General features: G+C 44.0%; 1 protein-coding gene across 1 annotated transcript in view; it reads right to left on the minus strand.

Moving 5' to 3' along the window:
• Positions 1-128: 128 nt before the first annotated feature.
• The window catches only part of LOC103778867 (tyrosine-protein kinase JAK1-like), a gene marked incomplete at its 3' end in the record, with an annotated part of 28688 nt that continues 6775 nt past the window's right edge, over positions 129-22041 (minus strand). The window contains exons 2-14 of the mRNA XM_008946482.1: positions 19964-20162; positions 16949-17072; positions 11903-12056; positions 10537-10700; positions 9880-10222; positions 8893-9066; positions 8278-8435; positions 7419-7542; positions 5685-5871; positions 3577-3683; positions 2343-2489; positions 801-888; positions 129-256 (exon numbers count right to left, since the gene is read on the minus strand). Of these exons, the coding sequence (XP_008944730.1) occupies positions 129-256; positions 801-888; positions 2343-2489; positions 3577-3683; positions 5685-5871; positions 7419-7542; positions 8278-8435; positions 8893-9066; positions 9880-10222; positions 10537-10700; positions 11903-12056; positions 16949-17072; positions 19964-20162 (2097 nt within the window). The remainder of the gene's footprint in view (positions 257-800; positions 889-2342; positions 2490-3576; positions 3684-5684; positions 5872-7418; positions 7543-8277; positions 8436-8892; positions 9067-9879; positions 10223-10536; positions 10701-11902; positions 12057-16948; positions 17073-19963; positions 20163-22041) is intronic.

A 22041-nucleotide genomic window follows, 5' to 3' on the forward strand; every position in this document is an offset into this window, starting at 1 on the left:
AAGAATACCCCACACGTTGTACAGTCCCACTACCTGAGAAAGGAAACTCCTTAGTTCCTACTGCACAGGAAACCTCTGTGGCATTACACTGCAGCAGATACAGGCCATGCTTTTGTCAAGATTCTTACCAGGTAGCTTAGTGCACTTGCAAGTTGCTTGGCAACTTTGAATTTCCAAGGAGTTGTCAGAACTTCACTTTTTCGACGCATGAACAGATCCAGAGGCCCAAATTCAACAAACTCTTCAACCATGATATCTGCAAAGTCAGGGGTATAAAGTCAGTATGGCAACAACCAGGGTCTGGAGTAATCTAAGAGATCTGTTACAACCTTCACACCCCTCTGGGTGAGGTGGTTGTAGTGTGGCTTTATTTCATCTTCCTCTAAGTTTACTTCAGTGCCCAGAGTCCAAATTAAAAGGCTGTGAAGAGTGGCTCTGTGTAGTAAATGAAGAGTAAACCTGGAGCAAGGCATGTCAAAGACAGGGCAGAGCCTTCCCAGGGAAGTAACCTCTGCCAGAAGGCTGGTGTGCACCAACCCTATCAACCCCCAACCACTCTGGCATCCCGACCTCAGGGAATCATCCTGCAGGGCATTTATGCAAAGACAGCACTGGAGAGGAAAGCTGTCAGTAGGCAGGATGGTGCAGCTGCCTTGCTCTTCCAATTCCCCTTCTTTCTGCCCTGAAAACTCAAGAGGCAGCAGGTGCCAACCCCTCCTTGCCCCATGCCAGCCCTGAGGTGAATGGCTGCCCCCTCCCCAGCCACACCTGCTCCCAGGAAAGACCTTCAGGGGACTCACTTTCAACCCCACGGACGCAGACTCCATGGAGGAGCACGATGTGCTTGTGAGACACCTGCCTCATCATGCTTGCTGTCTCAAAGAATGCCTGTTGGAAAGAGACAGAGGAAGAGCCATTCAACTGCTGATCACTGTGGTAGCCATCCAAGAGATCAACAAACATGGGTCATCAAGTAACAAAAACATCTGCCAAAGATGACTGTGTTTTGTAGTAACAGAATCATAGATTGCTTTGGGTGGGAAGGGACCTTTCAAGGTCATCTGGTCCCACCCCCTGCAGGGAGCAGGGACATCTGCAGCTAGAGCAGGGTGCTCAGAGCTCCATCCAACCTCCCCTGGGATGGTGCCAGGGATGGGGCAGTGACCACCTCTCTGGGCAACTTGGGCCACCATCTCACCACCCTCAGTGTAAAATTTCCTTCCTTCTCTCTAGTCTAAATCTCCCTCTCTTAGTTTAAAACCATCCCCCCTTGTCCTCTCCCAACAGGCCCTGCTCCCATCTTTCTGATAGGCCCCTTGAAGTACTTAAAGGTCACAATAAGGTCTCTTTGGAGCCTTCTCTCCAGGCTGAACAACTCCACTAGGACCTGTCCAGCTGGTCCATGTTCTTCTTGTGCTGAGGACTCCAGAGCCGGACACAGTAAAGGGTCAACAGTGGTAGAGATGGGCCAGCCCACCAGAGTAATGGGGCAGCAGAATGCTGTCAGAGTTGTGTTGGTCATCTAAGCAACAAGCACTCCCACAGACACTCATATCCAAGGCCTTGGCATCCCCTGGGTGATGTGCTGGCCTCTCTTACCAGATTGCTCTCTACAGCTACCCAAAAGGAAGCTGTAGTGAGGTGGGTGTTGGTCTCTTCTCCCAAGGAACTAGTGACAGGATGAGAGGAAACAGACTTCTGTTGTGCCAGGGGAGGTTTAGATTGGCTATTGGGAAGAATTTCTTCCCTGGCAGAGTGGTGAGGCCTTGGCCCAGGCTGCCCAGGGAGGTGCTGGAGTCACCAAACCTTCAGGGGTTCACAAAATGTGGAGATGGCACTTGGGGCCATGGTTTAGTGTTCATGGTAGTGTTGGGTTGATGGGTGGACTTGATGATCTTAGAGGTCTTTTCTAACCTTAAAATATTCTATGATTCAGCAAAAATGCCTGTGACCACGTTGATGGCAGAACTGGTGACAGACTCCCAGCCCACAGCAGAGGTAACTTCTGGTGGGCAGCACTGCCCTCCCTCATGGCACAGCTGGAAGCCCCTGGGTATGGGTATGATGGTGCATTTGACACCACAGCAAGGCCTGGGTCCACTCTCCTTCAGTGTATGGGCTGCACACGTGAGGACTGGAAGTGAGACCAGTTGACTGAGTACCTCAAAAACACTCCTCCATGATGGATTTGACTGCCTAAATTAGTGAGATACACCCTCAGCACCTTCCCACCCCCTTACTATATACACAACCTGGTTTTTCAAAAGGCTTTCCCTAGTTCACCATGCACAACACGAGGCCCAGTATTTGCAGCACCACAGACAAAAAGGAGAAAAACTTGCCAAAGAAATGTCTCTGTGGCTGGGGTCCAAGACTTTGAGGAGGACTTTCATCTCTTTCTCATTCTGATATCCTTCGTTCTCCTCGTCTTTGTAGCTGAGGATCCCCGAGTAAATCTGCGTCTTCGTCCCTCTTCCCAGGTGTTCACCCTGAGACACAACAGAGTGTGGATTGTTCCAACCACCACGTGAGGCAAACAAGTGTCAATTTACACAGACATGAATCCTGCACTCTGCTTCTCCAAGTGGAGAGTGGACTTAGCCCTCCACTTGATCCAGCTACATACAGACCTCAAATGATTACAGTAAGAAACCAACAGCACCTTATTCTTTGCTTCAGAGGTCTCTCTGAGCTTGCCACTGTGATCTCACTTGATATTAAAGGGTTATTACACCTCCATTAACATCAAACAGGTCCAGTGTCTAACGTTATTAGACTAAACACCAAATGAATAAATAATAACTGGCCTCTTATTTACAATCAGCTGCTATTGAGGCAATCTGTAATGTGTTTCCAAAAGTTTAGAGGAAGTAATATTTCAAGGGAACACTTTGTTTGGGCAAGTCATTTCCTCCTAAATAACAGGGGATTCTGCCTTGGGATATTGTTGCAGGAAGCCTGCAGGCTGACTGTAAATACACCAATCAAAAAATAACTCACATAATCTCTACCTGTCCAGTATTGCAATTTAAAAACAAATAAAAAGAACCCTTTTCATTTAACAGAACAAAACCAGAAGCAGCTAACTAAGCTGCTGAATACTTCACCCCTTGGCTTTTCTTTTTTTCTGCAGGATATTTTACTGTAGGCAACTTGAGGTTTAAACCATGAGGATTTATCTTCCATCTGCCTGTTCCTCTGGTATGTCAGGCTTTAAAAGAGACAGCCACATTTAGCAACAAACCATTTAGGAAAAACAGCTCTTAAGAACTTCATGATTTTTAATGAATGAGCTTAGAAGCACCTCTGTCCACAGATACTAGAAAACTGCTCAAAAATCAATTTAATTTCTGGTCAAAGCCACTGCTTCACAGCTTCTCTTCTTTTTCCATACAAGGACATAGAAATATTTAGATTCTGCAGTAACTAAAGGAAAGATTCAAACCAAGTTTTGCTGATGAGAAACAGGAGTGGAAGAACCAGGCAGGATGGGGTGAATTTTTATCCCTGGAGTGGGTGCTGCTGGGGACTACCACAGGGGCTACAGGAGAGACACACAGCTCAGCAGCTACCAACCTGCAGGATCTCCTCCTTGGGGATCCGGTGGAAGCTCAGCTGCCCCAGGGAATACACAGGCTGCCATTCCTGGGCCTTCTTGGTTGCAACTAGCAAGTTGGAGATTTCTGGAAGGCAGGGAGAAAAAAATATTCCTTAAGATTGGTCAAGGATAGCTGCTTTCACCCTGCTCAGTCAGCAATGTTACCTGTGGGCTTGCTGCCAGGTAAATCCCCAAAGGAATGAGGAGGAGGGAGAACAGAAGAAACTTTGACTCAGCTTGTGCTTATGTAGCTTCTCTTCTATCATTCAGCTGAGAATTCACTACAGCAGAGCTACATATTTACTATTATACATCATGTAAACAGTAGCCATATTTGGGCTGATATTAAGAACCTGAGCAAAATGTCATGAAAATGTATCATCCCTCTATGCTGCAGACAATCACCAACGTCCCTCCAAGTGCTCAGGGCCTGGCTACAGAGACCTCTCCTCTGAAACCATCAGAACAAGCAGGTAATTAATGCAGCTCAGTTATTCCCCTTATTCTAGCAGGAAACCATTATCTGATCAGAACAATCACGCCACTGTTTCCTCTTTCACACAAAGTTCAGCTACAAGACACTTGTAGTTTAGAGCAAACAATTTTCCTAAGTGTTGGCATGAAGAGTTTAACAAATGCACGATTGTCCCAGCTCTCCAAAACCTGACCCTGCAGATGGATTTGCTGCCTGTGAGGCTGCTCTGCTCCCTAACACTTGCAGACCAAGCCTCCCCTGCTGCTTCATGGACATGAACAGAGTAAACAGCCACTCAGAACGAGAGCAAACAAGCTCCCAACCCAAGGTTGCCACACAACCAGTGCAGGTTGCAACCTTCCTTTGTGAGAGGAACTCAGCCTGGCCCTGCCTGGCATACGTGACTTGGTGGAGCAGAGGAAGAACCTTATATGGGCCCCACTTCACCACAGCACTGCAGCCCAGGGCTCTGAGTCAGCCCTGACATTTGCTTTTTTAAACAAATCTGCAGTTCCACCTCTGCTGTTGATGCTGCAGGGCTGGCTGGTTAGGTGCAGAAAGGGAAACTAGACCTCTTCTCACTCTCCTTTGAAAAGCTGACACAAGTCAGGCTGATGAAAAGCATCAGCCCCTGAGCATCCTGTGCTGAGCTTCGAACGTGGAAAGGAAAACGCCCAAAACCTTGTGCACAGTGTTTGCTGTTGCCTTTTGGTGAGATGACTCCTCCACAGAGAAGGACTCATAGAACAGAATCAGAATCCTTTTGGTTGGAAGAGACCTTAAAGATCATTGAGTCCAACCATCCCCCAGCACTGCCAGGTCCCCACTGCCCCGTGTCCCTCACACCACATCTCCACGGCTTGGAAACCCCTCCAGGGGTGGGGACTCCACCACTGCCCTGGGCAGCCTGGCACAGCCCTGGGCAACCCTCCAGGGCAAGAAATTGTTCCTCAGGGACAACCTCAACCTCCCCTGGGGCAACTCAAGGCTGTTCCCTCTTGTCCTGTCCCTTGTCCCTTGGGAGCAGAGCCCGACCCCCCCCTGGCTCCAGGCTCCTGTCAGGAGCTGTGCAGAGCCAGAAGGTCTCCCCTGAGCCTCCTTTGCTCCAGGCTCAGCACCCCCAGCTCCCTCAGCTGCTCCTCCCCACACTTGGGCTCTAGACCCTTCCCCAGCAGCTCCGTTGCCCTTCTCTGGCCACACTCCCAACTCCTCAAGGTACTTCTTGGAGGATGGGAGCCAAAATTGAACCCAGGATTCAAGGTGTGGTCTTCCCAGTGCCCAGTCCAGTGGACAATTCCTGCCCTGGTCCTCCTGGCCACACTGGTGATGATCCAAGCCAGGATGCTGGTGGCCTTCTTGACCACCTAGGCACACACTGTCCCATCCTCAGCCAGCTGTTGACCAACACCTCCAGGTCCTTTTTCACTGGGCAGCTTTCCAGCCCAGTGAAAGCTATGGGCTTTCACTTTTTTCTTTTATATAAGAAGCTATATATGAAGAGCTTCACACAAGAAACCAGAACAAACCAAAGGCACTACAAATGCCTCCTGTTTCTGCAGCTTGTTTCCTTTCACCACCAAAATTTGTTGCTCCTCTTAAAGGTCAAACTACCTCTTGGTTTTGGTTGGCAGCATCTCTTCAGTGTAAAGCTTATGTTGTCTGTTCGAAGTATCTGTCCTTTCAGATGATCCATCAGCTCTTTCAAGGATGAGAAAGACTTGTTTGATCCATGTAGGAAGTAACCCCCTTTCTTCACCTCAATCTGGAAGTTCTTGTATGGGACTGAGTTATTCATCATCTGCTATCAGGATGGAGTAGGGAAAACAGAAAGCAAGATATTATTATTGAAGGAAAGAATGTTTTAAAGCCACAAAAGCTCCCCCAAAGCCTTTGAGAGTACTTAATGACTTGCTTCTAAGCTAGGGCCCTGAATCAAACTCCAATGGAGTAGAAAAAGGCCCTAAAATTCCTATAACCTGCAGTCCCAGGAAGGCTCATAATACAGTGGAAGAGAAACAAAGATGCAATTATCTAACAGGTCCAATTCTGGCTCCTGTGCTGTGCAAAGCCTGAGATGATACAATAGCCCCAACTCCTCAGAAGAAATTTTCCCTTCACTTGGTCAAGAATTGCAGAATCTGGACGATGGTTTCAAAATCTCCACTTAAAACCAGCAAGGCTCCATTTCACCATTCAGACTGTTCCACAAGGGAAACAAGGCTTCAGGCTGCTGTTCAACCCTTCCAGTTTCATTCCAGTGTACTGAGGAAGAACAACTGAACTTCTGCACTTACCTACGTCAAGCCCATGCCCTTTCAAGCTCTACTCTCTGCTCCTGCTTCTTCACCTCTACTATTCTACAGCTTTGCATCACCTCTCTCCTCTCTAAGCCTTGCAGGGAGGTTGAACACCTTCCAAGACAAAACTGATTTGTCTCAGTGCCTCAGTTGCCCTGTCTGTGGAAAGATTCTGTTGGTTATATAGTTTTTTTGCCAGTGTCTACAGAAGATGGACCAAATATCAATGCTAAGAGAGCACTAATATTTCCAACAGATTTTTGTCATCATTTTGCTGTTTCTTGTTTCAAACATCCCTTCTTGATCTCATCACTATTGAATCACTACTGATTCTATTAGTATTTTTTCCTAAAAGAAGGAAAATGGTTTACAAGCCCTTACACTATTATTATTAATATTATTATATGAACACTTTCAGCATCTTCCCAAAACTATCAAATGAGCACCAGACTTCCAGCTGAGCTTAAATTTTATAATTCAAACTTCTGTGCAGTTGCTGCATTCTTCTTTTCTACTTCTAACTGGTGTTCCCACCTATCCCACCTCATGAGCTTCTACTTTTCATCTTTCACAACACATGTTCTACCAGCTACCTGTGTGGATGTCCTCCCTGTGGTGCTCTACAGAGAAAGGTAACTGTCCTCACACACTACTCTTTGACAGTGTCTCAGCTGAAATACATCCATAGCATTAAATCCACGTTCAGGAAATACTAGGTAAGCAGCACTGAAAATTCTTTATGTCATTCTCACACCATTTGAGTTTAAAAAGCTTCATTTCAATCATGTTCCTGCACAGTTTTATTGCTATGAATGGAAATGTGCTGGATGCAATGAATGATATTTGTAGATCCAGCTTATTTGTAGAGTTAAATGAAATTTGTAGAGGAAAATGAAGTTATGAGTACAAGTATCTATCTCTGCTGTGTCAGCTATCAAAGATAAGTGTCTGCCCTGAAGACCATCAATCTATCAACATGGATTAGGAGGAGACTTTGAGTCTTCAGCTCATGACCAGATTGCTGTTGGGAATGACACACCTAACCTACCTCTGAGCCTTCAAAACAAGTCACTGTCATGAGAATGTGGTTGAAGTTTGTGCAGCTCCATCTCAACACATACATCCCCACCTCGTTCCCTTCCTGGCGCAGTTTGTTGATGGCATATTCCGTGCTGAAAGAGCCAAAGTACAGATGAGGAAAACCAACAAAATGAGTAATTTCATCTAAAAATCTGTGAGTAGCAAATACACAGGAGAGTAATCTTGTGTTGGGAACAAAACTGTGTAAGAGCAACTTAGAAATATTTCTGTATTATTATCCAAATGTGATTTAATTGTGTGCATGACACGCATTTAGCTGTAAAAGAGCAAGGGAAGGAAGTTTTATTAAGCTCTTAGCATGTTTAAAGGGGAAATTCTGCATCCAACACAATGTCCACTCCAGTTCTCAGTTTTATATACATTGCATCTTCAAACATAAAAGGAAAAGCCAAAAAGGTGGGCAGAAGAGAAAATAACTGCTTTAGCTATTAAAAAAAAAACCACCTTTCTGGAGGCTTTCTGTCTCCAGCCAAGGATTTCCAAGGTCAGAGTAGATACAACTCAACTTTCTTTACCTAAAATACTTCCATCTGTTCCACTGACAATGATCTTTACAGCTATTATAAATAGCTGTAAATTAGAAATACTCTTATCAGTGAGGAAACATTGGTTTTAGAGATGAGTAAGTTGATGTGGAATCAATGATACTTTTTTCCACATAATCATCAGAAAAAATAAGTCTTTCTACAATATTCTGTTAATGAACAGGCTTCTAAATGTCTGATGTCCTCAAAGGATTTAATATAAACTAGTAATGGAGGATTGGTTTTTCAAGTGGAAAAATAAAACCCAAATATTTTGCTAACCAAATGGGTCCATGGCATCCATTTTTTATGTTGTGCTCAATGAGTGGAGGAGCCACATCTGTGCAGAGATAATGGTGAGCATCTGCTGTCAGTCTGAAGTACCCATCTATCAACGACGCAAAGGACAGGGCCTCATCATGGGAGGACAGCTTCAATTCCTAAAACAGAAAGCTGTTTCAGTCAAGAATTCTCAACAGTTCCACTCAAACATTTCAGGAATGTTTTAATATCCAACAATTTTCACATAAAGTGGCTCAAAAATTGCCCAGAAAGCTATGATAGAAACCCACAGACATGTAGAAAGCCAACACTGACCATCCTCTATCCTCCCTGCTCACTACTGATCTCATTCTGTGGCAAGGTGAGATGCTTAGCAGATGAGGAAAGGCTGTAGATGTTTTCAGTAAAGCTTTTAAGATCATTTCCCCCTGCATTCTCCTGGAGAAACTGGCTGCCCATGGCTTGGCCAGGCATACACTTCACTGGATAAAAACCTTGAGGGGCTGGAGCATGTCCAGAGAAGGGCAACGAAGCTGGGGAAGGGTCCAGAGCTCAAGTCTTACGAGCTGTACAGCTTCCAATGGGAAGGAAACCTATCCAAGGTTTGGATCTTACCATCCTTTTGTTATCCTGCTTGTTAATGCTAACTGTAGACTCCTTGATAACAATGTGGGTGATTTCAGGAAAATAGGAAAAATTGTTCCACAAGTCTCGAATTTTGTGTTTTTCTTCATCCTTTTTGGTTTTGCCATCAGACTTTTTTTTCTTCTCTTTCTCTGTCTGTAGAGACTGCAAATATAGTTTGGATGGAAGCATAACAATAATGTATTTTTTAGCACAGTGCTTTTACACTAAAACACAAATTCATTCCAAATTCATCTAAATATTTGATTCTTGAATGCTTTTTGCACCAAACGATCAGTCCATTTACATGTTCAATGTATTGCAAGGACATACTTGAGTCAGGAACTGTCCATAAGACAGTTTGCACGAGGATACAAGAACTCAGTGTTCAGTCAGACAGCTCACCTCTCTCTCAATATGCTTTAGTAGCAGTGTAAGGCCAAAAGAATTCTGAAATTTCTGAACTACTCTCTCAGAACTCAGCCCAAAAGCCAGAGCCATGTTCCTCTTGCAGTGCATGCCTGAGCTGCCAAAAGCAAATGAAATTCTGCAGGCAGACAACGAAGCTGTGCATCTTACAGCTCAAAAAATACTGAAAATTCTTGGTAACTACTTCTTTTTAAGAAATGTTCAGGCTGAGGAAAGCTTCCTGCTAGTCACAGAAAGGTGCAGACAGAGATGAAAGTCTTTGGTTTAGGCATTTAAAGAACTATCATCTGTAAATCAGCAGAAACAGGAGCCTTACAAAAAGCAGGCTGCACCTCCTGCCACCTTTTCTGCTCAAATATCAGTTCTTCCTTCTCTCCTCCCATTAACCTTATCATTTAAAAGGGAAATTCTGCATCACCTATAATCCTATGAAAGAAGTCCTTTCAATAAAAAGCTGACCTACAGTGTCAGAAGATGATGACCATTTTTAAACAGTTACTATGCCCCCAAAAGCAATCCTCTAAGTCCCATTTATCAAGGGATACTTACATTTGGCTTGAGCCTCCACTGAATCCCATTGTTTCCTGTGACAATGACCTCATAGAGTGGGAGGCTCTCACTGTCACCACAATTAAATCGATTTATTTCATTCTCAGATGAAATCAGCAAATCTGAAGTCTCAAAAATTTCTGCTCCATAATGTTTGGTCAAGGTCTCCATGGTTGATAAGTATTTCACTTTGAGATCACGTGGAGACACGTTACTGTCACAAATGGTTTTGTTGTTAAACTCTTTCAGGAAATGCTTGAAAACGTTGTTTATCCGAATCCTGGTGAGGAAATTCCTCTGTCTGATAGTCTTGTTCAAAGTTTCAGGAATATAATGCTTATAGCTAGAAGGAAAAAAAAACAATGCTACAATTTAATACTGTTGTCTCCTAAACTTTTAACTCTCTAAAATGTGCCAAATAAATTATTCTGAGGGTAATTTAGAACCCAAACCCCTGAATTAACAGTGAGGCAGTCAATACCCACCACGTGGATATGCTGGGTGCACTAGATGCACAGATTTAAAACAAAAAAGTAGTTTTTTAAATCCCTGCTGACAAGATAATGCATATTGGCATTTTAATGCCTCTGGACAAGACGAGCAAGACTCACTTAGCATTAGCATTGGGGCTTGTAACTCCTGTACAGTCAGACTCACCTGATATCTTTGGGGAGTTCTGGAAGCTTCACGTTTTTCTTGATGGCATAGTGAGAGATTGCAAGGACAGCCATCCCCAGACACTCATTCTCAATTTCATGGACCTCTTGATCATTCTTAGGATCACGGATTGGTGCCAGGCCTTTCACCAAGTCATACTGACCCTTAAGGGAAAGTAAAACCAAAAAGTTACCAGATTTGGGTTTTGTCAGAGTTTATAGATGAGCAAGCAGCATGTCTCAAGATCACAGGTTCTCCTCGAGCTAAAGGAGTCACCCAAAACTGAAAGCCAGGACAGGAAGGGGCAGGGGAAGAAGGAAAGAGCTGTGCAATAGATGCAGTCTTCTCTTAGACCAAGGAGACAAAACTAGGGACAAGCACTGCTCACCCCACAAACCCTGCCTATTTGAGAAGAATCAACATCTGTGCCTTGACGTTATCCCTCAAACAGTGGTTTTGCAAAGCTGCATATACAGGAATGTTCATAAAAGATGATGTAAGTTAGTTTGATTACACAGAAAAAATAATTTGCTTCTTTTATTATGTTAGAATGCAGGTGGTACCATTAAAATGCACACAGAGCTGTAGCTTACTTGGTATTTTCTTTCATTGGGGTTTCACAACTAAACAACAAGGATTCTCTGGAGGAGCCTCATGTTCTCTCTTTTTCAATCCTATTTCAAAGTCTCAAAATTCTGCAGCAGTCAGACTCAGAATTAACAGTAAACATGTTTTTTTTCCAGTGCATTTAGTTTGCTCATTTCACAAACCTTCATCAACTTCAGTCTTCCCATTTTTTTGCTGAAACCAGACAGTTTCTGGTTTGCAAAATCATCTGTGTGTACACAAGCCTCTTTTTTTAACAAGAGGACAAGCTTTCTGGAACAGGGACCCTCTGTACTTGCCATGTCCAGCATGTACCATGTACCACCAACAAGTGGGAGGCACAACAGAAGGAAAGAAAAACTAATACACAGTAAAAAAAGGGACACTATGCTCTCAGATTAATACTGCTCCTGCTCCTCTATGGGATACAAAGAGAGAAGTTACTCACAAATGTTTAGCAGAAAAGGTGATAGTATTAATATCCAAAAATAGTTAACACTGAAAAGAAGCATCCTATAAAATAAGCCCTTTTTGGATTATAACAGGTAATTTCTTTACTCATTTTACAGATGAGTAGATTGTTCTTCATGTAGCAAATCCTCTCCACCATGCAGCAGCATGAAGAAAACACTCAGCAATGCTAACAGGTAAGGTTACATGTACTTTAGAAGTTTGAAAATAGGTCTTTAGAGCAGTTTCTACTGGATTAAAGAGTTTTTGTGTCACTGCAATGGCAGAGATACTGCAAGCAACCTCTTACCTGTGCAAAGATGTATTCCAATGAGTTTGCATCCAGTATAGGGGTTCCTTCTGGTGCCAGCTTCTTCTCAAAAGAGTTCTTTGGCTTCCTTGGGGAATGCCTCCACACTGAGGGTTCATTTTCACTAGTCCCATGCCAGTTTGTAAAGTAGTATCTTGGAAGAAATGAGGAATAAATTTTTAGAACTTTGGGGGAAATCTTCCACTTACATTAGATGTGTATTTGAAACTTTTAAAAGAAACCACATTGAAGTCAGAAGTCAAAATCTGTGCAGAAGAATGAAGAATTATGTATCAAACAACTCTTTAAGACGTTTCTGTACTGCATTTCTGTCCATCCTTTCTTTTTGGTAAGTCTTTTTAAATCCCCCAAAAGCACATATCTGTGTCATGACAAGGAGCACCAACACACAATGCCAAAAATTCCTGCCAAGTTGTGTAAGATACTGCAGAACTCCTTTGGCTGAGGCCTAAAAAGCAGAGCAAAGCAAATCCTTCTGCCTCCAGGAAATGACTTGGCTCCATTATGCTCCTTTATAAGATGTGTGCTAATTAATAACTCCAATTCCTTTGGTATTTCCTGAAAATAATTATGGGTGAAGTACTGTGCATTGTTTGTAAGGGAGAGGAGAATTTGCTCCTTTCCCTATTAAACTGCACTGATTAAGAGAACACTTAAGTTACAATAAAAATTAGAGACCCACTGTTTGAGGAACCATATAAATAAAGAAGGAGAGTCTCTGTCTTGAAGAGACCAGTGGACTTGTGGCCAGGAGGAGACAGTTTATTATCTATGGCACTCTCACAATCAGAAGCAGGAGTGTAAGCCTTCCTATTCAGAAGACAAGCTGGAAAGGAGAAGGTGGGCTCCTGAGTTCCATAAGCACAACTCTGCCCTTTTTCAGAGCACTTAAGCCCAGGGCAGGAACCCGTGGCAGGGGTAAGAGCCAGGGATGGGGTGGGATTCTGGGGGTCAGCCCAAGCAGGTCACCCTGGAGAAGGAGATTTGCTCTTCACCAGTTCAATCTGGCCAAGAGTGGTGGAAATGCTGGAGAGGGACCTGCTGTTCTCTTTCCACCTAGAGTGGCTCTGATAGTTCTTCCTTCCAGTGTTTCCAGAAAGATTTGTCTTGGGTCCCTTCACCACACCAAGAAATATTGCTACCTTGGACTTAAACATAGTCCAGCTCTGGAGCAGTTAAACTCCTCCTCCATCAGCTGGTGTGCCAACTACTCCAGGATATTACAAAATACTGTGGTTTCTCATGTTGTAGCCTTTTATTGTTTTAAACTTGAGGCAAGTGAAAGACATAGAGGGCTAGTTTAAAAGTTTCTAGTGAAAATCAAGTCCTTTCAAAGTATAGAGGCTGGCACAGATTTGATGGGGAGAGGAAGAGGAGGAGGAGGAGGAGGAGAGGAATTCCACACAATCAGAAACCCAACCTAAAGCTTTCAGCAGTGGGAGAAAAACCAAACATCTAAAAGCACTTGAAACTACTCAGTAACAAACCTCCATTTTCTATAGATACAATTTCAATAGGATGTGATTAAATTAAAACTATCACTGGAAGTAATTTCAGAAATAAGGCTGTCCACATAAAAGTGATTTAGTCTCTGAATGATCCACAGTCTGATACACTGTGCTATTAAATCAGCCCAGACCATTTTTCAAGAGGAATTCTGCCTCTTGCAAAGCACAGAATAAACAATATTGATTCAGAGAACAGTTTCACAATCCTGTGCTGTTGGTGATTTTTTCAGTGCTCTGCCCTGCTCAGAGCCCCAAGCCAAGAGACACAACAGATCAGAAACAAAAGGAAAACACTTCAACAATACACTACAGTATTCCTAGGGAGATGGGAATCTTTCCATTTTAGTGCTTAACTCATATAAAGCCTCTTCTTAAATGGATGTGAAATTATTTTAAATACAGATTATTGGCTCAGGGTTGTCGATTTCCATGCATGGAATACATCTGACAGAAGAGATGCCCCTGCAGAACTTCAAATCCCAACTCCAAAGCTTAGAAAAAATACATGACCAGAACTCTTAAATAGAAAGTAGGGCATTTTCCATAGCTTCAGCCTATTAACAGAACATTTCCAGAAAATAAAGCTCAAACTAGATTAACTTTGCCTACATATGTAAAATTCTATAAGAGTTATGAACAGCCAAAGAAGATTTTTAAGAGGGGTTGTTCAAGGTGGTTTTACCTGCAGGTGAGATGCAGGAGAAGTGGAAAAGAGGATCTGGAGAGAGCACTCATCATTCACCCAAAGCAAATATAAATCCCAAACACAGTGGAAACTATTTTTTAAGAATTGAGTTAAAAACCAGCATCATGCTTCTAATCAAGAGGATTAAACTCCTACAAGTACATTTTTAAAATACCACCTTCTTTTACTGAGAAGAACAGACCACATCAAAGAATTTCAGGAGAAAATGCCCCAGATTCATGTTATACCAGGAAATTTTCTAATTATCCATGATCTGGTTAATCTGACTGATTTCTTACAGCAAGAAAGGGCACTTGATGCTCTGTGAGAGGCCAGTAGGGTCCTCAGGGCTTCTTCTAGAGTCACACTTCCTTTATTGTAGGGTGTTTATCTGCCAAACTCAATCACAGCTGAGATTAGCCATGGTTAGATCATTAATAAAACTAACAGATTGTGTTAAAGAAAAACTAAAATACTTTTAACACCCTTTCCCTCTTCTAAAAATAGGTATCAGTACTATAATTACTTGAAAAGCAAAGATATTTTTGCTGACTGTTGGGTTGCTTTTTTCCCTGGGAACAGTTCATCCAACAACAGGAACAATTCTAGTCTGGCACAAACATAAGGAGCATGGAAACACCTCAGAGCTCAAAGATCACGTTGTCAAAGCTCTCTCTTTGCACCTGCATAAGCAAAGTGGTTGTGCCTCTCTAATAAGTCTGGAAAAGAGTCTGGATGCACAACAAGATGTTTATAAATTGAAGTTCTCCCATTGGCATGTACAAGTGAGAGTCATGTTGTCCAGCTAATCAGGAAAAGATGTTAGAATCCACAAAACTAATTAGCACATGAAGTTTCTTATTCCTGTGTAGCACAGACTGACTGTGTATGTGAGTGTTACATGTTAAGGCAAAGAGGGAATATCATGTAGAAGCTTATAGTCATAGAGTCATAGAATTGTTCTGGTTGGAAGAGACCTTTAAGATCATTGAGTCCAACCAGCCCCCAGCCCTGCCAGGTCCCCACTGCCCCGTGTCCCTCACACCACCTCGCCACGGCTTGGAAACTCCTCCAGGGGTGGGGACTCCACCACTGCCCTGGGCAGCCTGGCACAGCCCTGGACAACCCTCAAGGGCAAGAAATTGTTCCTCAGGGACAACCTCAACCTCCCCTGGGGCAACTTGAGGCCCTTTCCTCTTGTCCTGTCCCTTGTTCCTTGGGAGCAGAGCCCGACCCCCCCCTGGCTCCAGGCTCCTGGCAGGAGCTGTGCAGAGCCAGAAGGTCTCCCCTGAGCCTCCTTTGCTCCAGGCTCAGCACCCCCAGCTCCCTCAGCTGCTCCTCCCCACACTTGGGCTCTAGACCCTTCCCCAGCAGCTCCGTTGCCCTTCTCTGGCCACGCTCCAGCCCCTCAAGGTCCTTCTGAGAGTGAGGGGCCCAAAACTGACCCCAGGATTCAAGGGGCAGCCTCCCCAGTGCCCAGTCCAGCGGTACAATCCCTGACCTAATCCTGCTGGCCACACCAATGTTGATCCAGGCCAGGATGCTGGTGGCCTTCCTGGCCACCTGGGCGCACACTGGCTCATCTCCAGCTGGCTGTCCACCAGCACCCCCAGCTCTGTTTCTGCCAAGCATTTTCCAGCCACTCTTCTCCAAGCCTGGAGCACTGCCCAGGGTTGTGGTGACCCAAGTGCAGGACCCGGCCCTTGGCCTTGTTGAACCTCATCCTATTGGCCTTGGCCTATCAACCCAGCCAGTCCAGACCCCTCTGTGGAGCTTTCCACGCTCCAGCAGATGAACACACCTGCCCAGCTTGGTGTGGTCTGCAAACTTACTGAGGATGCCCTCAATCCTCTCATCCACAGTTTTGATAAAGATATTAAAGAGAACTGGTCCCAAAACTGAGCCCTGGGAACATCACTTGTGATTGGCCACCAACTGGATTTAACTCCATTCCCACCACTCTCTGGGCCTGGCCACACAGCTACTTTTTGATCCAGCAAACTGTATGTCCATCCAAGCCATGGGCAGCCAGTTCCTCCAGGAGAATGCTGGGGGAACCAGTGTCAAAATCCTTACTAAAGTCCAGACAAACAACTCCCACAGCCTTTCCCTCATCTGCTAAGCAGGTCATCTTGTTTCACAAAGAGTTCTCAAACAACAGTTTCACAATCCTGTGCTGTTGGTGATTTTTTCAGTGCTCTGCCCTGCTCAGATGCCCAAGCCAAGACACACAACAGATCAGAAACAAAAGGAAAACACTTCACCAATACACTACAGTATTCCTAGGGAGGTGGGAACCTTTCCATTTTAGTGCTTAACTCACATAGGCTGTTCTTAAATGATTTTGATAAAGATTATTGGCCCAAAGGTTGTTGATTTTTCATGAGTGGAACACATCTGACAAAAGAGACACTCCTGCCAAACTGTTTTCCCTTCAGGTGAATAGTAAAATGCCCATGGGCTTCAGGAGAAGTGCAGCTCACTTTGAACACTTCAGCTGGAAATGGAAACATGCAAAATACTGACAGAATAAAACAACATTTTTCGAGGCTTTTTTTCTCTTTTTCTATTTAGCTTTTAGTTCAGTCACAGCTTTTTGGATCCGAGTTCCTGTGGTTTTTCAAATTCTGGGGCTTTTTTTAAAGTTATACAACAAAGATGAAAGAGAATCAGGAAACATTTTAAGTTTTTAGTGTTGATCTGTTATCTAAGCTGTGAAAATCAAGCTGCTGCTTTTGGTTTTGCTTTCCTGCTTCTTCAGTGAGTTCAGTGGTAAGAGTGAGAGCATCCACATGCAGCTGAGGAATCATTTTTCAGCTGTTTGGCACTTACCTCATGCGATAATGGAGCCGCTGTGATGTTTTTTCATCTATCTTAAAAACCTGGTTTGGTGCATACCAGAGTTTTTTGCTTTCATCATACAGGGCAAAGAGATTATGGCACAGAGGAGAGATAGCTGAGGAGAAAAGAAAACAAATGCATAAATCATGAGGCTAAAAGACATATGCACCTTCCCAAAACACAAGCACATAAAGCAAAGAGCTGATCTGGCAGAAGAGACCACACAAAACAACTGATACTGGGGTTAGTTTAAAACAAACATTAGAAAGTTATGGTTAAGTGGATCTGGAAACTGCACATTGGTTTACTCTGTTTTATTGTGAATTGAACAGCAGCTCATTCCAGCTACCTCTAACACTAAACTTGCTCTGAAATCCTGATTTTGGCCCCAAGGTCTGAACAAAGGAGGAAATGACTTAAAATTTTTCCTCTTCCCAGATGACAGAAATGGATGTTTTAACAAAACCACGTGGCAACACCGCATCCTGGGTCTCAGCTTTATTTTCTAAAACGATTTTATACCTTTATTTTCTACATTTAGTTTATAAATTTTACTCCTAGAGTTGAAACAGCAGGTTTTAGGGAAATGATGAGAATCTCCTGGTCGTTAGCAAACGAGCAGGAAGCCTGATGTGTCATTTTCCCATTCTTCCCTGATTCCACAGAGGCTTTTCTGACAAAGAACAGATTTTTGACTTGTATGTCTAGGCTGACCTGCTTTAAACTTGGCATTTACATAATCCCAGAGAAAAAACAGGCCACGGTATGTTTACAGGGTTGCTGTTGCTTGAATTCCTTGCTTCTGGTTCCTGCTCAATAGGAGGCAGCACCTCGTTGCAAAAGCCCTGCTCAGGCAAGAGGCTCTGCTGCAGAGAGCTCCACCGTGGCCTTCAGAGTCGTTCTGACACTGGGCCAACCACAGAGCCCTTTGTTGGGGTCCTGCAGAATTCCATGAAACCATTTCTGTTGTGACTTGGGCAGAGAGAGCAGAAGGGAAGGAGAGAAGCCAAGGAAACAAAAACTGAATCGCCTAGTTGCAAAGTTCACTGGAGGTGGGGTTGGGCAGCCACTGCCTTCTGCAGGTCAACAAGTGGGACATAGAGACTGTCAACCATTTAACATTCAAGATGTGATACACAGCAGAGACCAGCACCACAGGCCTGCTGAAATCCCAAAATCCCAGCCCAGTGTTGTTGGAAGGGACCTCTGGAGATCATCTCGCCCAGCTCCTGCAGGTCCAGCAGGGTGCCCAGGATGGTGCCCAGGGGGGTTTGGGATCTCTCCAGAGCAGGAGACTCCACAGCCTCTCTGGGCAGCTGCTCCAGGCTCGGCCACCCTCACCCCAAAGAAGTTTCTCCTCCTGCTCAGGTGGCACCTCCTGGGTTCCAGTTGGTGCCCGTTGCCCCTTGTCCTGTCCCTGGGCACCACTGAGCAGAGTCTGGCCCCAGCCTCTTGCCCCCTGGGGGCCCTTTAGCTCTTGCTCAGCACTGCTCAGATCCCCTCTGAGGCTTCTCTTCTCCAGCTCAGCAGCCCCAGGGCTCTCAGCCTTTCTTCATCACAGAGAAGCTCCAGTCCCTCCAGCAACATCAGAGCTTCCACTGGGCTCTCTCCAGTCACTCCTTGCCTCTCCTGAACTGGGGAGGCCAGAAGTGGTCCCAGTACTCCAGAGGTGGCCTCAGTTGGGCAGAGTAGAAAGGGGAAGAGAAGCTCCCTCAACCTGCTGCCCACACTCTTCTTCATGTCCCCATACAAGAGGACCTCTCTGCTCCTGTAGGCCTCTACAGAGGGGTTCACACTTCCCACAGTCTTAGGTAAGGCTTTTGTACATCACTTCCCTCTGCTGTGGACTTTGTCAAAGAACAAAAGAAGGCAGAAAGAAGTTCCCTTAAGGAAAACTTTAAATTACTTTAAAGTAATTTCTTCAAATGTTCTAAGCTTCCAGCAGAAACTACTGGGAGCAGTTGCACAGTATGTGGGTTCACACCCATCCAAACAGCAGATGTGCATGCTGACATAAACAGGTGGGGTTTAAATGCTCCTCATCTTCATTAAAACTATTCAAAACCAACAGGAGTACTTATTTGACATTTGTCCTTCAGATTTCCATCATCCCTGCCATTCCAATGGAAGAGAAGCAATTAGGCAAACGAACTGAAGGATACTCAATGTGACAAAAATCAAGATGATCTGGGAAAAGAAAGCATTTTAAAGCTGCAAGAAAACTTATGCCCAGTTTGCCCCTTCATACAGTCAGATTCAGCACTCCTGTATCAGCTGAATACTATTTGGTGTTTCACGAAGCTGAGGGAACACAAAATTTGGATCAGGGCAGGAAAGCACCTTAGCATTGTAAATATAAAAGTACACTGGTTCATGGGGCTCAAACAGAGCTTAAATCCTCTAATTCCAGTCAAATTGCATAGATGTTCAAATCTTTTGCTGAGTCATGGAGCACAGTGACAAAGCAAGACATCTTCATTCCACTGTGATGCATTACTGCAACTGGGCACAGCTCAGATAACCCTCAGTGGTGAGTAACTCTCTGAAAGTGTCAAGTAACAGAGAACTAAAACTGGGAAAGAAACAAATAGGTTTGGGGTTTTACTTTCATCAGCCCTCTCCAAAATATTTTATAACTCAGGACAGATCCTGACAGGTTTATCAGCAGTATACCAGGTAAAACCAGCTCTGTGTTAACTGATTTGCATATGGTGTCTCCTCTTCTCTTACAAGAAACCCAGTCATCCCACCTCAACTGAAAAATCAGTACCTGTATCTGCCAGAAACCAGGGTGGGAGAACATCAGGGCAGTCTCTCTCATCATTTTCTTCCCCTCCAAGCAGTTTAAGAACTGCCCAAACAGAACTTTGGCCAAAGTTTCCATCCTGGACTACATAATATGCCTATTTCTTATACAAACATGGACTTGCCTGCAGAGAAGGATCCATCACTTCCAATACTGTCAGGCCTTGCCCCTGAGAAATGACACAAAACCCCTGTACTCACAACATCTCTGGGCAGCTTCAATGCACAGCTCCTCCGAGGTAAACTCCCCACTGGTGTAGCAAATGGGATTTTTATCTTGCAGGTAGAAGAGTATTTCCAAACCCTGATGCTGAGCTTCCAGGTTCACCTCGCTCTTCTTTGTGCTCCTCATTTTTGCACAGAAAGCCATGGCTTTGCAATCTTCTTTTACGTTTAGATACTGAAAGTGAAGGAAAAATAGTTAAGGAAAATGTGAGGCAGAGTTTGAGTGGCTGGCAGAACACACACCCACTGCTTAGTGAGGCTACTGATGGGCTAGGCACAGTATTTTTCCAAGTCTGCACGCTGAGAACCTGATTATTCCACATCAGTATTTTTCACAGATGAGGTGAAAAGTGAAAACAGAAATGTCAATGATGATGCTGCTTCTGGTAACTCTGTTCCAAATAACTCCCTTCTGTTCTGCTGGTTCCGCAACTATTCTAGAAGGTTTCTCTTCTTACTGTAAAGCAGGAATAACTTTCACATCCTTAAGCACCTAAGTGGCTGAAAAACAATACTTGAGGGTGGGTAATATAAACAGTACAATTTATATTTCCTTTAAAAAAAAAAGGTTAGCTTCTATTTTTGCCATCTCCTTAATGGCTAAATATTTCTGATTGTTTTCTCCTCTCTCACCATTTGTTTTCTAAACTCCTGATACTTGATGTGTCATGGGGAAATGAGCTTTATTGGGAGAGTTATTTTTTATTATTACTCATCTCTCTCTCTCTGCAGAAGGAAAGAGAAGTACTAAGTAGTTTTAAGGCAATAGCTTTCAGACTGCCAAGAACACATAAGAGACAGCTCTGGCTCAACAGAAAACACGTGTTGCATCTTACACCCAGTGCTTAAATAGAAAGGGCAGAAAGGAAACAGATGAACCCACTCCAGGTATCATGGGGTCTGCGTTCCACATTTTACTAAGCTTTAGCTCAACTAATAACTAAAAGCCCAAACCACCAATTCTATAGTTTATGAAATTCATCCTCCCACCAAAAAGAAACACAAACAAACAAACCCACCCAAACCTCAAAAGCCAACCCACCTGCATTTATGTGACTGTCTGATCCTCTACACCACTGAAACGGATTATCTTCGCAGATTATCTCCACGCTCTCCAAGAGCAACAGGGCTCTGCCTGGCAGGAGAAAAAAGAATTTAAATTGTCACAAATGGCTTTGGACTGTTTGAGAAGTAAAATATCAGGTCAGGCTGATAAATTGCCACTTGGCAAGCAAGGGAATGTTTCCACTAAATAACTGAGACCCAGATGGAGTCTCAACCAAGCACAGGCAGGGCAACCACCTCAGAGTAATCTACTGATTTCTTTTGACTCTTTGGGTGCAGTGGCTGAGATGCAAACAAAAGCAAGGGGAAAATTCTTGGTTATTCATTTGGGGTTTTTTTAATTTTTTTTTTTTTTCAGAACATCAACCAGTCGTTTGGTGTTGCACTCACTGCAACCCTCAGCTGTGACACCAAAGGAGGATCCTTCTCTTTGCTTTACCTCCTTCATGGCTTTTCAAGTCCCTTCATTCTTCACATTTTTAACTGCATATTGCTAATACCAATTCTTCCCTAGACTCTGCTGCTTCTTCCCCTTCCAGACTAGCAGGCTTTTTCTTTGTTTTATTCTCCTTTGCTCTAGGAAGGGTGCAGTCTTGGGTGGGCAACAGACAATAAAGAAGCTACTCAAGGGAGTCCCATTGCAAGGATTGTGTTTCTCTCAGAAGAACCTGGTTCACAAGCTGCTCAGCCTGTGACTTCAGTGCCTTCAAGCAGTAGAGGCATCTTCCAAGACCCTACTTTTTCTTTTTAAGCATTACCTAGCACCACAAACCACCTCAGTATTCCAGGACTGGTTTGCAAGACTGCTCTCACCCAAAGTTTGAGGTTATCCTCATCACCTGAAGCAAACCAGGAAAATATCAATATCAGCTTTTTTTAATGACAGGCACGACAGTGCCTCTAATATTTAAAGTATTGTCTGATATAAGAGCTGTAAAATCAATTAGATGCTATAGGAACACTGAAGAAGCAGGCAGGGAACGAGAGGG

This window comes from Merops nubicus, unplaced genomic scaffold (assembly GCF_000691845.1).
Source record: "Merops nubicus isolate BGI_N331 unplaced genomic scaffold, ASM69184v1 scaffold13378, whole genome shotgun sequence".
Classification (NCBI taxonomy): domain Eukaryota; kingdom Metazoa; phylum Chordata; class Aves; order Coraciiformes; family Meropidae; genus Merops; species Merops nubicus.